The sequence below is a fragment of the Hylaeus volcanicus genome, chromosome 1 (genome assembly GCF_026283585.1).
Source record: "Hylaeus volcanicus isolate JK05 chromosome 1, UHH_iyHylVolc1.0_haploid, whole genome shotgun sequence".
NCBI lineage: Eukaryota > Metazoa > Arthropoda > Insecta > Hymenoptera > Colletidae > Hylaeus > Hylaeus volcanicus.
In genome coordinates, this window is record NC_071976.1 from 7,458,278 (window position 1) to 7,474,643 (window position 16,366).

The 16,366-nt window shown below is 33.3% G+C and overlaps 1 protein-coding gene across 1 annotated transcript in view; it reads left to right on the forward strand.

Moving 5' to 3' along the window:
- LOC128874567 (dentin sialophosphoprotein) overlaps window positions 1-16,366 on the forward strand; it is a 193,013-nt gene that overhangs the window by 69,581 nt on the left and 107,066 nt on the right. The window contains exon 7 of the mRNA XM_054119408.1: window positions 12,895-12,934. Within this exon, the coding sequence (XP_053975383.1) occupies window positions 12,895-12,934 (40 nt within the window). The remainder of the gene's footprint in view (window positions 1-12,894; window positions 12,935-16,366) is intronic.

Here is a 16,366-nt window from a genome sequence, read left to right on the forward strand (position 1 = left end):
TCTCTCTCTCTCTCTCTCTCTCTCTCTCTCTCTCTCTCTCTCTCTCTTTTTCTTTTGAATATTAAGATATGTTTCTTACTCAGGTTTTTTTTAAACTAAAAGCTTAGTTTGAGATTCGGTGGCACCATTGGCTCGTGTTCGAAGCGTAGTACTCAAAATTACGCGGTGTTCTTCATTCCAACGTTTCAGCTCTCGGCAGAGCGTGACTTTTAAAAACGAACAACCGCTGCTGGTCCGTCCCTAACAATGGTATCTCCGCGAACAAAAGGATGATCTTTGAAAGCAGAGAACACATGTTTTGACGTCGACGATTATACGTCTCCGTCTTTTCTCCGCACAATTCGGCTGACTAGAAAACTAGAAAACCTTGTCGGCGTGCATACATTTTGTGCAACAAACTCCAGTTTTGTCCGTTATTACGACGATTACTACGAAATAAACCGTTCGTCGTTTTATACGTTTCGCGTGCGTTGTTAGCGTCTTGCGAAACGCAGTTTAATATCAAAGGAAATGGTGCTGTTGGTTGAACAGCGGCGGTTCTCGCAATAAAGCCGTAAATTGCATCTGTTCAAATATTGATGTCACTAACTCGCGCCCCGTTCCTGATTATTTTAATAAGTTTCGCCGCGGACTCGAATGCTTTCTCGGCGAACCTTCGGTCTTCGGATCTTGGGAGGTTTTCGAACGATCGTGTTTACCACTCGAATTATCGACGACGCTCGAATCGAAGTTAATTCTTAAAAAATCTTCCCTACCCCGCTCGGTCCTCCAATAATTCCAAGGTTTGCGGTTTGAAATAATAAATGAATTTTTACGGGGTATTTATTGGGTTGTATGATAACAAAGTTCTGTTGTACATTTAAAATCATCTTTCTGTTTATTTTAGAATTATTACAATCCCAACATTAGATATTGCACACATTCTTTTGGTAAAGTCATATAATAGAAGAATTACAATGTAAATTAAAGAAAAGATAAATAGATCAACGTAACCAATTTCAGATGTCACGAGGTAAATAGTGAAGCGAAACGTAATAATACTATGAAACATAATTGTCAAAGGTTTAAAGATTCATTAAAATGTATTTAGGTTTTAAAATTTCTATGTTTATTTTTTGCCTCAATGTCCAACATTTATACAGTGTCGTCCCACTGTGCGGCGTGACCCTTTGCGGGGCCTGAATTCACATTCAAATCCTACACTTCAATTTTACAACGAGGAATTATTTATTTACAAATGCTATATATTTTTTATAAGATGAATATTAAATAATAATATTTTGATGATTTTTGTTACTCCTTTCAATTTAATCATCGCTACTAAAAAAATGTCTTGCATCTCAGCAGAAATTGCTTCCATTTGTTAATGGTATCATCAATCTGTAAAAAGTTAATCAAAATCGGTACCTTTTGATTCAGTAATTTTCGTAGACCGCGGGGCCTTTTAAAACGCGGGGCCTTTTAAAACGCGGGACCGGGTTCCGGCGAACGCGCTGAACCTGCCTTGCGCCGGCCCTGCTGTAAGAGTTTATATATCGATGTCATTCAATATATTGTACATAATGTTACGTTTTATTTCAAATTAATCTGTGCTGGGAAAATAAGACGTTTCAGTTTATCGTGTCCAACTAGATTTTTTATAATCAATTTTGTCGTACTCTTTGTGAACGTGATACAGTACTGTGCTTCTAGATAATTAAATATTTATACTTAGAGTTTTGTGTTCGTTTGATACATATTGTGCATTTTTGTACAAGTCGATTGTTCACGTGTAGAGTTCTGATTACACTTTACTCGTAGTTAAATTTCAACAAGTTCGTTACACGTGACTGTTACAATCAATCATTCAAAAAACAAAACCAAGACCTTAGTATTTTTTTAATTAATTTCTCAAGTAATATGTATATAAATGCACTTATTAAGAAAGTAGCTTCTTTAAAGTTTCACGAAATTTGTTCAAAAATTCAATTGTATAAAAGTTCTACACATGAAAGTCATATTAAATGTCAAGATCTTTTGGTGAACAGTCCCTGAGATATGAAGTAAACCAGACGTCAATATATACATTGACCAAAGAAGTATACCAAATTTCTAAATTGTTTGATATACCACTGTTGGGATACGAATTAAAAAAGACGTTAACATACAGTATGCGCATTCATACATACATTCATATATCCATACATATAATGTCTCAAATATTGAATGACATCAATGTCAGTGTACAGATATCAGTATACTAAATTTCCATATTTTTTTAAAAGCTGCTTGAGGTATAAAATAAGACAGAAGCTAACATACGTTCAATATAAATGCAATATATTTGTATGTTGGAATCATTTCAAGATTTGCATCTTTCACATAGGTGTATCTTCTCCACCAAAATATTTTTTATCCCGAACGATGACCGAAACCGCAGATCGTTTCAGTAAACTTTATCCTCGAATGACTTCATTCGATATTTCTTTAAATACTTAATAATTTTTTGTATAATACATATACACAATTCTCATAATATATTTAATTCGAATGCAACTTTTTTCGCATACACGCCCGAGACTCTGGAATGACGTTTTCTGAGACATATTTCAGCGAAATTGTCTCCGGTGTTTTAAACGTTTCTTCCCGTATGCCGTGCGACTCGTTAGCACTGAAACCTGTTTGCCTCCTCGTTCCGATCGTAACACCGTGGGTAATTTCGTTCCACTGTATGAAATTTACCCTCCCCGGTTCTCTCCACCGGCCAATTTCGCGTAATTCTGCATTCATTATTTTATGACAACTCCGCGACGGTCAGAATTCAGTGTAACCGTGCGATATCGTTTTCGTTAAATTCGTTACCAGTTCACGCTTCGCAAGTGTAAATTGAACGCCTCGCCGTTCCAGATGTTTCTCGTCGTCGGTTATCCTTTCTGGGATACTGCTTCTTTATCTCGTAAAAACTTTGAACGAATAATTAGTCCGATCCGGTAAGTAGTTTCCACGCTGTGCAACGTTCAGCCTTCGTTAACACGAGATTAAACGGGTACTCGAATAACAGACCGATTGCTGTCTTTGATCAAATTGTTAGAAGTCATGACGAAGAAGACCAGGTATTTTTTTTGTTACACTTGAGAAATGGAGAAAAATATTATACTGATATGTCGATTTTAAATGTTAGTCAGGTACATTTTGTCTAGAATCGCCTGTGTTAAAACTTGTGTCTTATATTAGGTTGTTCCGAAAGTTTCTTTCGTTTTATCAATAATTAATATATACACAATATTTTATGTTTTATGTTACATTATTGAATTGTGTACGATTCATTTCGCTTCGTTACTGTTACAGCATCAATGTCTAAGAAATTAGATTGTCTATTTATAGAAACACTGGCACAGAAAATAATTGAATGCAACTCACGAAAGAAACTTTTCGGACAACCTAATACTTAGAATTAGATTAATGACTGTAGGGACTGGCACCAAAGATTAGGAAAATAAAAGAAATTGAAGTTATTATTTATAATTTATTCCAATGGGAACTTGAGGTTTTGTCTTCTACAATCGAGCCATCCACAGAAGTTTTACCATGATTGAAATTCATGATTTCAGTACCGCTGTGTAATAATTATTTGTTAGACCTAGCTCAGACCTAATCCATTTATTATCGTACATGTAATTTTTCTGTTCTTAATACTCAATGAAGCTTGTTTTTTTTGTCGTTTAAAGTAGAATGCATTCACCAATTCCCATGTTAATTCACCGTAATCTTGAACTCCAACGTTTATAAAGCGTAATATAAGCGAAACGTAAAGTATGTCCTCGTTGCAATAAACATGTTTGCGTTAGACTGGGTATAGTGGCCTACGTTAAACATTGGCTTTCTCTGTCGGGTTATCGCGATCCGATGAAGATAGGCTCGGTCGCCTCGACATCCTGGTTACATCAGAACCAAAGTCGATGGTCGACTTTACGCGATTATAATTTTTCATCGCCCGTGACTCGGCTGGCTATGTAAATAGAGTTCGTTGAGCAGGTGGTTTAACTACCTGGGAAATACTATGACGTTCAGATTTCGGTGGGAGAAGTCGCGTATGGATGGGTGTGTGTGTGTGCGTGTTCGCATGTAAACCGGTGGTTTCGCGTGCGTGTACGTGCGACTGTGAAGCAGAGCAAAGACAGATTCAAAGGCGCGTTTTTCGCTCAGTGAGTCGCGGAACTTGCAACGCTGAAGGTGCTAGGAAAGCGCGCGCATCTTTCCTCGCCGAATCACGTGTGCTTGGAATTAATTAGTCCCGTTCAGCTCATAAGGATTAATCCAACGTTCCGCCGAAAGTGACGAGTGTGTTTGTGATGGTGAAACGTAAACGACGCTCTTCCTAACAGTTGTCCAGGCTACTTTTAGTAGAATCAATCTTTAAATAGTAAATAGTAATGTTTTGACGATTTACCTTTTAAAAGATACTAGTAGGGTATTCTTATTGACTTTATATTTGTGGTATTTGTAGAATGAATCAATTCATTTGTTTACGTTACAACGTAAACGACGTTTTTCCGGCACTACTCTGTCTACTCTATCTCTACTTAAATTAGAGCTCTTTAAGTCGTAACCACTTTTAACGCTTTTCGTTCTAAAAGATAGTAAAAGGGCATTGTTCCTGACCTTATCCTCGTGGTATTTGTAGAATAAATCAATTAATTTGTTTACGTTAAGACGCAACTACGCTCTCCTAGCGTTACTCGGGTTAATTTTAACACAATTTACCATTAAATCATAAATAGTAGTGTCTTGATGTTCCAAGAGATAGTCAAAGAATATTATTATATAGACAACGTTATTCCAGCATCACTGAGTCTATCTCTACCGAAACTACTGCTCTTTAAGACGTAAATACTTTAAGCTTTTCTTTTCAAAATATAGTCGATGGATATTCTATCCTGACTCCATTCTCGTTCTGTTTGTAGAATAATGTTGCTCAGAATAAATCAATTTCTTTGAACGACGTTCACTTGGCATTACTCAGGTTACTTTTAATAAACCCAATGATCCTTAACCCTAGAACGGAAATGTCACTGTTTAGTCTTTTAATGGAAAGATGGAGTAATTTTTACTCTTTTTCAAAATACCAAATTTTTTACCTTTTGTTTTTCATTAGTACATCAAGTATCAAGGAATAAGGAACCAACATGGTTAAAAATAAGAATAAGAATAAGTTTTAAATATAAATCTTGTATAAAGTGTAAAGAAGTAACGAAAGGTGATGCAAGGAGTAAAATTGACTCAATCTTTCCATTCCAGGGTTAAGTCGTAGATGTTGGTAAACTCTTTTCAATTAAAACAATAATAAAAGGATATTGTTCCTGACGCGATATTCGTAAACTAATGCTGCTGAGGATAAATTTCTTTGTTTGTTGATTATTTCAAACTACATCTACAAAATTGGGTAAAGATTCCTGGCTATTCCTTTCTTGTTTATTTCTTCCAGATAAAAAAATTCCTAAGAAGAAATATAAATGAGTGGAATATTTGTTATACATATTTTGTTTCTCTTCTTGTGAGCACTCCTCAGGCATATCTGAACTAAACAAACCTGAAAGAAACTCTAATCTGAACAGTACAATTTTACTCGGTTTAATTCAGTTCTGTTTAATCGTATGTGTATTAGGATGTAACTAAAGAATTTCCTAAAAAGCGCTTTTGGGATTTTCGATTTTAATAAAACATAAATACAAATACGATCCATACAATACAAACCATTTATATAATTTTTCTTTTATTACGTTGTATTTCTATTATTTTCATTATTTTAATTTATATACTCTATGTAATATATCATATTCGTAACGAATCACTAAAATTAAATGCAGAAATTATTCATGACACATTACCTACGATAATAAAAGTTGAAGCATGTATGAAAATTTACAGGTAGATAATCAGACCTAACAGATTAACGAAGATAAACCACCATTGATATTGTAGTACTAATATATTTTCTGAAACTTGTTTTGTTCCAAGATATCAATAAGACAATGATAGTTATTTACTCGGTATTATGTATTTAACATAGAGCAAGGTTGAATACCTTTCCTTCGGATCAACAAGTAGAAGTAATTCACTAAGTCGTATTTATCAAAAGTGATGACAGAATCGAGCTTGGATATTTATGAAATTATTAGTGATATCGAGATTTATGATGGAACAGTTACGTTTGAATATTCGGTAACAAAAAGCGATTGAGATTGCAGTACTACGCAGCTACGGCCCTTTTTTTACCCGCTCACCTCAACTAGAAGGCGTAAAAAACATTTCAACTCATTACTAACATTTCAACATTTAACATTTCAATCATACCGTGTTAATAAATTTAATAACGAACGTGTGTTTTAAATTTGTAATTCTAGACGTTTGAGAGAACGCGTTGGAAGCATTTAACCTTCACCTGTGCAGCTTCGTATTCTTTTTCACCTGATTCAGCTCGACATCAGAAACAAAGAATATGTTCGTCAATTTTCTCAAAACTTTCGCACTGATAAAGCATGTCACGAGCAATAGTTTCAAGTTTGAAGTATGAGATGCCTGATATCACAATTTTTACGAACTTTCCTCGCCAAAAGTGTCGCCTCTGGTGCGAGATTATCTCCTTTATGCACCTTCGTCTTCTTTTTCACCCATTTTTCTCTGACCACAAAGCAAACAATATATTCATCGATTTTCTGAAAACTTCCACGTTAAATCTCACTACGAGTTCTCGTTTTTGAGATACTTGATAACACGTTTTTGGAAACTTTTCGCAAGAAAAGTGTCCCCTCTGATTCGATCCATTGTAACTCTTGGCTACTTTACTTCAAAGCTGAAGATCTAAAAGCAATCTAAGTTTGGAATTTTTATCGTACATTTTTAAAAATATATTTCGAAGACAATGTTTTCTTAAGTATAACATGGAAATTTCTCTTCTTTTTCAATTGTCTTCCTTCAACTCAAATAGCAAAAATGTATTCATCGATTTTCTGAAAACTTTCACGTGAAATTCCATTACGAGTACTTGTCTTAAATTCTTTTGAAATGTCTTATAACGTATTTTCGAAAACTCCTAGGAGGAAATGTTGCCTCTTGTAGGACATTGTAGCCTTTGATGTTATAAATTTGTACAGTGAAGTATAAAGGTATTCGCAAGTCAAATTTGCAGAGGTATCGGTAGCATTTTGTTTGAAGAGTAATTTTTATCTATCTGTGCATACATTTACCCATCGTTATTGTTTGATCACCTCTAGTCCATGAAGTGTATCATTGTTTAAAAAAAAACAACAAAAATGTCGCCTCTGTTGCGACGCTATAGCCTTTAGTGTTTATAAATAGCTTGCGGATGCTTATGTAAATTTTTACAAAAACAGAAAAAGAAATTGAAATACAAGTGAAAGTATGTCTGACTGATATTTTGTTCATCTTTGCATTCGTGCGCATCCTCTAAGATTTTCTTATATTTTTTGTCATAAATGCACGAACATCCGCGGTCTAGTTACAAATTGTGCGCAGTGCAGAGTTTAAAGATATGTGCAAGTTAAATTTGCAGAGGTATCGGTTTCGTTTGAAGAGTAATTTTTATCTATCTGTGCATACATTTACCCATCGTTATGAATAAAAAAAAAAAAAAGAGTTCACCGCGTGTTGCGGTTTTTTTCAACCGCTGTATAAAAGACGCTGAATGGGGTGTTGCGGTCACAGAGTATGTCTCGAGTTCATCGACGAAGCTGCTCTATTGTTCGGTTCTTCTAAATTGAAAGCTAGCATTTCGTGGTACCCTTCTTAGCTCTCTTCTTTCACCTTCGCTAGCGACACCAGCTTACTACGTAATACTCAAAGATCTTACAAATATGCGTGTTTTTATTGGTTATCTTATATCTTCTAGATTTTTCTCTTCTTTGTCTACGTTATGCAAATTTTGATAGTTGGTCATGGTAGAGAATATTTGTGGATTATATATACGTTTTGATGTTGCTTTGAACACTAGAACTACCAGAATGGTTATTTTTAATAGCAGAATTAGAGGACAACGCTCGTAGCTGTCGACTCTTTGGTGTTAGGTAGGTTTGAAACGTTTGTTTAGCATCAATGTTCGAGCTGACATATTTTATTCATTATTTTTATCACTGGAATTATCGGAACTATTATTTTTAATAGTTGAGCTACTGGGCAATGCATGTAGTTGTTAACTCTTTGGGATTAGGTAGTTTAGAAACAGTCTCACCTTTTGTTTAGCATCAATATTCGAGTTGAAATTTTGTGTTCAGTTGACAGTGTATCGAACCAATGCTAAATAAGTGAAAATAATAATTTATACAAGTGAAAACGCATTAATAAATTGTTAATACTGTTTTTCAAAGCAGCTTGAGTTTTACTTTAATTTTAAATCGTGTTTTTCGAAGAGTTAATAATTAGCCTTAATTTTATTTTAATAATTGTTACCAAAAATGATTACAAAAGAATGGTTATTAATTGAGTAATTTTAAAAAGAAGTCCAGCACGCGTGGATTAACTCGATTCGCTAGGTATAAAATCTTGTATATTTTCTTAAATTGTGCATTGTAGGTGGGTGACAAACAACAGTCAATAGGTTTCCGTAGGTAGATACTGGAATTAAAAACCTTATAAATAGACTCTCGATAGATAAAGTGTTACGTCTCCCTCGATAGATATTAATCTGTATAAGTGAACACAGATGAATATATCGTAAGAATACTTATCCATATATCGCTCTAATATTATTTCATTTTAAGGAAATAATTAACGAAACAAAAGAAAATTTGTTTAGAAATGCAGTAACGGAAACATTTGTGTTTTCTCGTTTATATAATATAACATATATTTACATTTACCAAAATCTAATTACTATACAACTTTTCGTACAGATTATATTTATCGTAGAAGACGTAAAAGTAATATCAAAAATATAAATAATATACACCAATATCTTCGTTAATATTTGACCCTATTTCACAAGCATTATCTCGAATCTCGTAAAATAAAAATATTTCTTCCAAACGTATAGAAACGCATACTGTATGCGTAAAGTGTTCAATCTTTTGTAATCGTTATTTTGGTATCGAATTCTCGGTATTGTCTCTAGTCATTTTGGCAGCCCCTCTTTTTGGCGACCCAGTTTCACCTTTTTAGAAGCAAACTGTGTCATGCGTTGTTTTTTTTCTGTTAATGTTTTATGGAAGCATGAACCTGTGTAAGTCACGATCATTGTTCTAGACGAATGAGGTGGAAGGGTCATAACTCTAACACAGCAATATTCAATCGGTGGTTGTCGATAATTTCCTTGTTACTCCATATTCACTATTTTCCATTATACCTTTTGATCAAGCGATGGATAAAAGCTTACGATTTAAAATCACGGTTGTATATTCTATTTATATTATTTACAAATGACAGTTTTTACACTGCTTTCCAACACGCCTTTTAGTTAGATGATGCATAAAACCTTAAAATTTATAATTACAGTTTCAATTCATGTTACATTATTTATAAATTACAGTTTTAACAATATTTTTCATTATACCTTTCTATCGTACAGTGCACAAAAGCTCGCAATTTAACACGACAATTTTACCTCTTCATCTTATTTTTAACATCGGACTGTCCCAGAAAATATTGCACCTTTCGAAGCTTCAATTTGTTGAATCGTATTTACAACAAAAAAAGAATGTTAAGTACGGTGAACTATGATCCCCTGACGTCGTTCTGAAAGGAATTGTGTTACACTTTGGATGCAAAAAAAAAAACCTCCACGTATTCACGTACAATTTTTACATAAATACAAATTTCGTATGACAATTTAAAGATCGTTCGAGAAATAAAAATTTGAATTTGAATTATAGGATGAAGTGTTTCGCAAACAGCAAGAACACATTCAATCTTTTAATCGAATAAAAGCCACGAGTCGATTGTTATTTTACAATTTAAATGAAAATCCACGTGTCTTATCATTGACAATGATTCATTGTTAAATCAGCTACAGTTTATAAAGTGTACCACCGTTTAACAAAATAGTCCAAAGTCTAGACTACAAGTGAACTGTAATTTTAACTAGATATAAAATTATTGTATTAATTTCAATAATACAGTCGAAACAGTAAAACTATAATTTTTGTCGTAATTTGTTTCAAAAATATAGGAAAGGAACAACCGAAAAACAGACACCAGCATGTTTCATTATGTATATTTTATTTTAACAATTTAGAAGTAATGAGAAACAGAGACTAAAGCAGGGTGAAGTAAAAATTGATGGTAAAAATATCTCGAAACTATTACGCGGAATACGTTTATCGGTTCTCATTATCGGTTACTGTTTAATAGCGTGACCTCGCGTCACAGTACTGGCGTTGTACCATTAGCAATGTAAAAAGATTCATATGTTTTTGTCAAGAAACTGGAATAGTCAATTAATGCTCCTTGCATGAACGTCTATCGGACATACAATCGATGTTATAAAAGTGGGCAAATGAAACATTTTTTTTCTGGCACGTGGCTTATTAAGCACGCTAAATAGTCAAAAGAAAATTGTTCACTTTGTATGCAAAATTGTCTCAAATAAAACCTGGAAGAACGTACCCTTTAATAATTGAAAGATAATTATTTCACTTCTTTTACAAAGTCCTTTTACTTTTTAATAAAACCTGAAAGAATGTACTCTTTCATCTTGTTGTTACAAAAATGTACAAAATACTTTTCCTGATACTTGGACTTTTAGAAATAATCAAAAGAAAATTATTCACTTATGCGAAATTCTCTCACTTTTTAATCAAACCTGAGAAAATTTACTCTTTCAGCATTTTCTTATATTCCCCCCTGAATTCATTTCTACGAAATGAAACAAAGGGTTTTCCCAAAGGGACTTCAGAATTTTATTTTTCATTAAACACATTGAACGTATGAAATACGTCAAAGTTTTTTTTATTTCAAATGAAAACGCACATGATTGAACACGAACGACGATGTTGTTATGCTGCCTGATGTTTTTTGTTATTAAAAAGCAAAATCCAAATGGCAAAGTTCTTATCTAGATAAAAATGTTTGAAATTTTAGTAAATTGATCGGATAGAAATCTTATATTATAAACAATTTGCTACTGAATAAAACATTAAAAAAGAAAAAAAAAACGAAGACGAAGTTGGAACGTTCAGAAGTATATTGACAATGTATTTGAATTACTCTGTTACAGTCTCTTTAATATTGTGCTACCAATCTGCAAACATTGCACAGGATTTTGTTTATTCAAAAATACCGAAGACCGAATAAAAAAATGATCAACTCTGTATTCGTTATTCGTGAATTGTTCATTAAAAAATAAAATCCCAAGGATCCTTTTGCAAAGTCCTTTACATACAAGAGGAGTCATTAGTAACAAACAATTCGTGACGTTACCTGCTACAAATATATACCTGCTACAATTTATTCGTTGCATATGAAAGAAACATCCGCTGGAAATCTGTGGACGATTTAAAAATTTCGTTTGCCTCTTTACGTCACGTCGTATTCAGCAACAATGATAATAATATTGTAATGAGCCATTCGATGTTGTAATGGTATTTGCGTCAAACATGTGCTGCACATGGGCTGGGCGACGTTTCGTTCAACTGTTTATTTACCTTTCATGATGGCTCCACCTTCAACGGTGTCATTTTAACCGCATTTTTATCGTACCGTGTCAGCCTAATGACTAAGTGTGTACAGCGGGGACTCCATTATATTACAGACAAATTTGATTAAAATAAACGCAATAAAATCTCGCGATTAATTCGCGTATACGGAATATTCTCAGTGCTTTTACAAAACGTGTATTGACATATAAAATAAAATAAAATAAAATAAAAAGAAAACATTATCGCGGTAAATAGCTCGAAACGCAAATGTGAGACCACTGTATTTTAATGTGCGGTTGTTATCACATCGAGTACACAGCGTTGCCCGTGGTATCGCGGTCACGGAGTTTCTTTTGAAGTTTTAAAGTCTCTCAACTACCAGCTGATGTTGTTAGTAACATTTAATCGTTATCGAAATATTAAGTCTTTCTTATATTATTGTTAAACCATACGTGCGTCATTTTTTCCTGATTAATTTTATATCGGAAGATCGTTATCCACAGTGGTGAGAGGAAATAATTGCGTAAATAATTTGAGCAGTGGTCACAGAATTTTTGTTTTTAATTCTAGAGTCTCTTAACTACTAGCAACATTTAGATGTTATTGAAATATTTCTTTCTTTCTCTATGACATTGTTAAACCATACCTGCATCATTTTTCCCTATTTAATTGTACGTAAAAATCTTTAGAAGAACAATACACTCAATTTGCTCCCCTGATAGGTATCAATTGACGTTACCAAGTGGTAATTTTATTCGTACAGCACTGGTTCATTACAATTCTGAAACACTTAAGGAGATCTCGACTGGAGTGTTAAAACAATCCACAAGGAGTGTAGTGAACGTTCTCGTGCCACTAAACGTAAAGTAATGTGACTGAATATCATCGTGGAATCGTGTTACAAGATAAAAGTGCAACATGTCCTCGTATTTTCGATGGATAAAGAGTGGAAAGAAGGACGACTACTTCGGGGCCAAACCGAGGAGCCGTTCCTTGGATTCGAAGAGTCTCGAGTCCTCCGGGATACGCTTCATTTTACAAAATGTACATAAAGTTTGTTAATTTAATATACAACGAAACATTTAAAAACTCTCCCAGCAAACACATTCACTTTTTTCTTTTTTTATGCGATACACAACTCCATTGCGATTAACTAAATTCTTTCTTATCACTTGTGACGACTGCTTTTCTTCAATTTTATTTTTATTCCCATTGTTAATGTTATTCTGGAGAATTTGGATTAATGTATATTTTTTTTATGTTGCAGAGAACCGCGGCTCAGCACCAGGCACAAATAGCAGCGCAGGGTAAGTATTACAATATGTAAGAACTACGTTCTAGTCTACGAATCGAGTGTCTGATTATTCCTGGCTTCATAAACACCCGAAGTCATAAAGATGGAGCATACGTGTCAAGATAACCGAGAAATGTCACCTGACTTTGATACCGTCTGGGAAATATATCTTTGCACGCTTTTTAGCTTTTGACGCCGTTGCTCGGGAGCATGATATCGACCATTTAAACGAAAAACGCTACCTACATTTATCTACAGCCGATAATCGAATTTAGTTTTCTCTGTTAGATGACAAAACCCGATTGATAAATTACTTGAAATTTTCTAATCTACTATAACAAAAATTGATCAGCATTAAGACTTGAAGTAACGTATATAGGACAACAATAATATGTATAAAGAATGATAAAGAATGATGAAGACTTAAATATTGTTCTATTCTTATATACATACTCACGTTGCTTCAATAATTGTGTATAGATTAATTATACAAAATTATAGCAATATGAACTTTAAACAATTAGATTTAAAAATGATAGTACTTCGTTATCCGTGACTTTCCAGCGCAAATAAGCATTGCTAATCTGTTTAATCCATGCATTCTTCTTTCTCTCCTTTCTCTCTCTAATCTAACAAATTATCATTAAAATTCTCAATCTTACAATCTTATAAATAAAATTTGTTGTCCTATTATGATTATGAGTATATACACTGAACACTATGAAACTGTATAAATGAACAAAAATTAAATACAGTTATGATATCTAAGATTTAAGAGTCAGAACGTTTAAAATAACAGGAATACTTCGTTCCTTATTTAGAAAGGGAGTTTATTCCCAACGGAGCACATTATGCAACAGAGTGTTAAAACAGGTCAACAAGTTTCGTTGCAATATTCAATTGTAGATAACTGAGTGTATTCAGACTAAAATCAATTGGCTGCTCACGGTCACTGAAGAATTATCCCCACCATTCTGTGTGGCTCCTCCGCTGCCTTTATCTCTCATCTTTTGGCGCAAACTTGCATGTTTGCCCTCTCTCACTCGCTCTCCTTTGAACAATCTCCTAAATGTCAGGGGCAAGCTGACATGGCGTAACAGTGGGAGTCGCGTTTGGCCTAATTCCGATCAGACAATTATGTTAACCATAATAACTTCCTTGTTTGTTTGGATTTTATTGAAAATTTTCGGAATAATTAATCAGTTAGGGAAATATTAATAAGTTTTAAAATTATTAGCTATATAGGAAAGCTATAATATTTTAGGATGCTTCAAATTTCTTTTTTCATAGAATTCAAATTAACATAAAAATAAAATCTATCCAGAGTAATTTTTGCTGTTCACGTATCAAAGTATTATCTATATCTAGTAGAGGACAGAAATAGTTATTTTCTTTCTATGTTTCGCGGGAGGATTATAGTGTGTAAATTGAAAAACTCGTTTCCTTTTTATGTTTGTGTATCACCAGCCACTACGATCGGATCTAACTTCTTTAAAATTTGATATATGTACTGGCAACTCCCGGGAGATGTTTGTCTGTCAGAGTTTGCCAACTTTAAAATTGGTATATCGCCATGTCCCCCAATTCTGTGATCTGAACGAAGGAAACCAACCTTTCGCCTGTACAGGGTCGAGGTTCGATGCTGTAAAACGATAAAACACGTGCTGAGATGAGTCATTCGCTAATGAAAATCTATATTTTTCTGTTGTTCGTTCAATCGATAAAATCCTCCGAAAGGGGGGAAATTCTACTTAGCAAGGTCCGAAAAAAGGATATTTGGAAAATTGTCTCGTAATAAATTTCAGGGTATCTTAAAGAACATTTCTTAGTGCACGTGTAGCAATTCTTGTACTCTAAAATATCTTAGATTAAAAAAGTTGCGTCACTTTTTTTACATTTATCGCGGTGACGGCATTGATTTTCTGACGAATCATATCAAATAAAACATCATCTCTACAACTTTGTTAAATTGAAATATTTTTAAATACAAAAATTGCTACTCGTGGAGTGAGCAACGTTCATTTTAATACCCAAAACTTTATAACCAGAATACTTTTCGTTTGTCTAAAAAAAATTCACAAACATGCTCCTTTTTCAGACCGCCCTACAGTGGGTGTAGAAAGTATTCGTACACCAATCAATTTCCAAAAGAAACTATGTAAAATTGTAGTTTCTTAACTTCTTTTTTTTATAAACAATGACATTCTAAATATTTTCGGAAATCTCTAGAATAGATAGATTACAAAAAAAAATAGCTATTTATGTAAGTTACGAAATTAACAAGAAAAAAACAATTAATCGATAGAAATATCGAAGCAATAAGTATTGGCACAACTGTTTAATTTTTAAAACTTCATTAAAAAAAAAATTACTTTAATTTACAAATATATAATACTTCCTTCGTGGGATTTCCTTTTGGTTTTATCATTATTGTAACTTTTTTAAGCGTTAAATTAACTAAACTGTTAGTTATTCGAAGTGGGATCTTTTTCCATTTCTCTATTAGATCCATTTTTAAAAGTACTTTCCTGGAAATTTGATGTTTTCTAATTCGTACGGAGCAGTAAACTAGTGTGTTTACGTTACAAACTCTGCTGTAAATGGTTCGTCATAAGAATCGTACAAATATTTATTGCTTCTATACTTTTACCCACTTTTCGCATTTTTTTGTTAATTTCACAAATTATATTAAACAGTAAATGTTGTTTGGACTATATCTACCTTAGAGACTTCCGAGAATATGTAAAATATGATTGATTATAAAAAAAGAAGTTAAGAAACTACAATTTCACAGAAAAGTTTTTTGGGAAATTGATCGGTGTACGAATACATTCTACACCCACTGTAAATAGGAGAAAAATACGAAAACAGACCAAAATTGGAATTTTTGTACCTTTATTCAATTGTTCCTAATTCCGGTATTTATCCATAGATTTTCTTCAGCAAAAGCTTGTTTTCTTCGTAAAAGTGCGATCTATACGTAAACAATAAGAAACTGGACGTAATTCGACAATTTCTATTTTTCCATGGCGATGGAAGAAATATTCGTGTTCTATTTTAGCCGAAAAAATCAATGTTTCTCATATATATTGGCTCGTGACACTTAAACTATTGAACAGATTGAAAAATAATGTTAAAAGTAATTGTTGGAAATTCGATTGCCTTTAGAATGGCATCTTGCGCGACTCAATCGGACGTTTCTAACTCGAGATATGGCAAAAAATGTGAAGTTATCTCAGAAAAAAGTCGAAAAAAATTAAAAAATTCATATAAAAAAAAACCTATCCATAGAAAAATTTTTCATTGGGATTTTCGAGTTTAGCAGGTCAAAATACATAAGAAAAAAGAATTGTCGCATTGAATGTACATTTTTGCTGTAAACTAATATTGTAAAATAATATTGGGTTGTCCGGAAAGTCCATGCCGATTTTTGATAGGTGCTGCA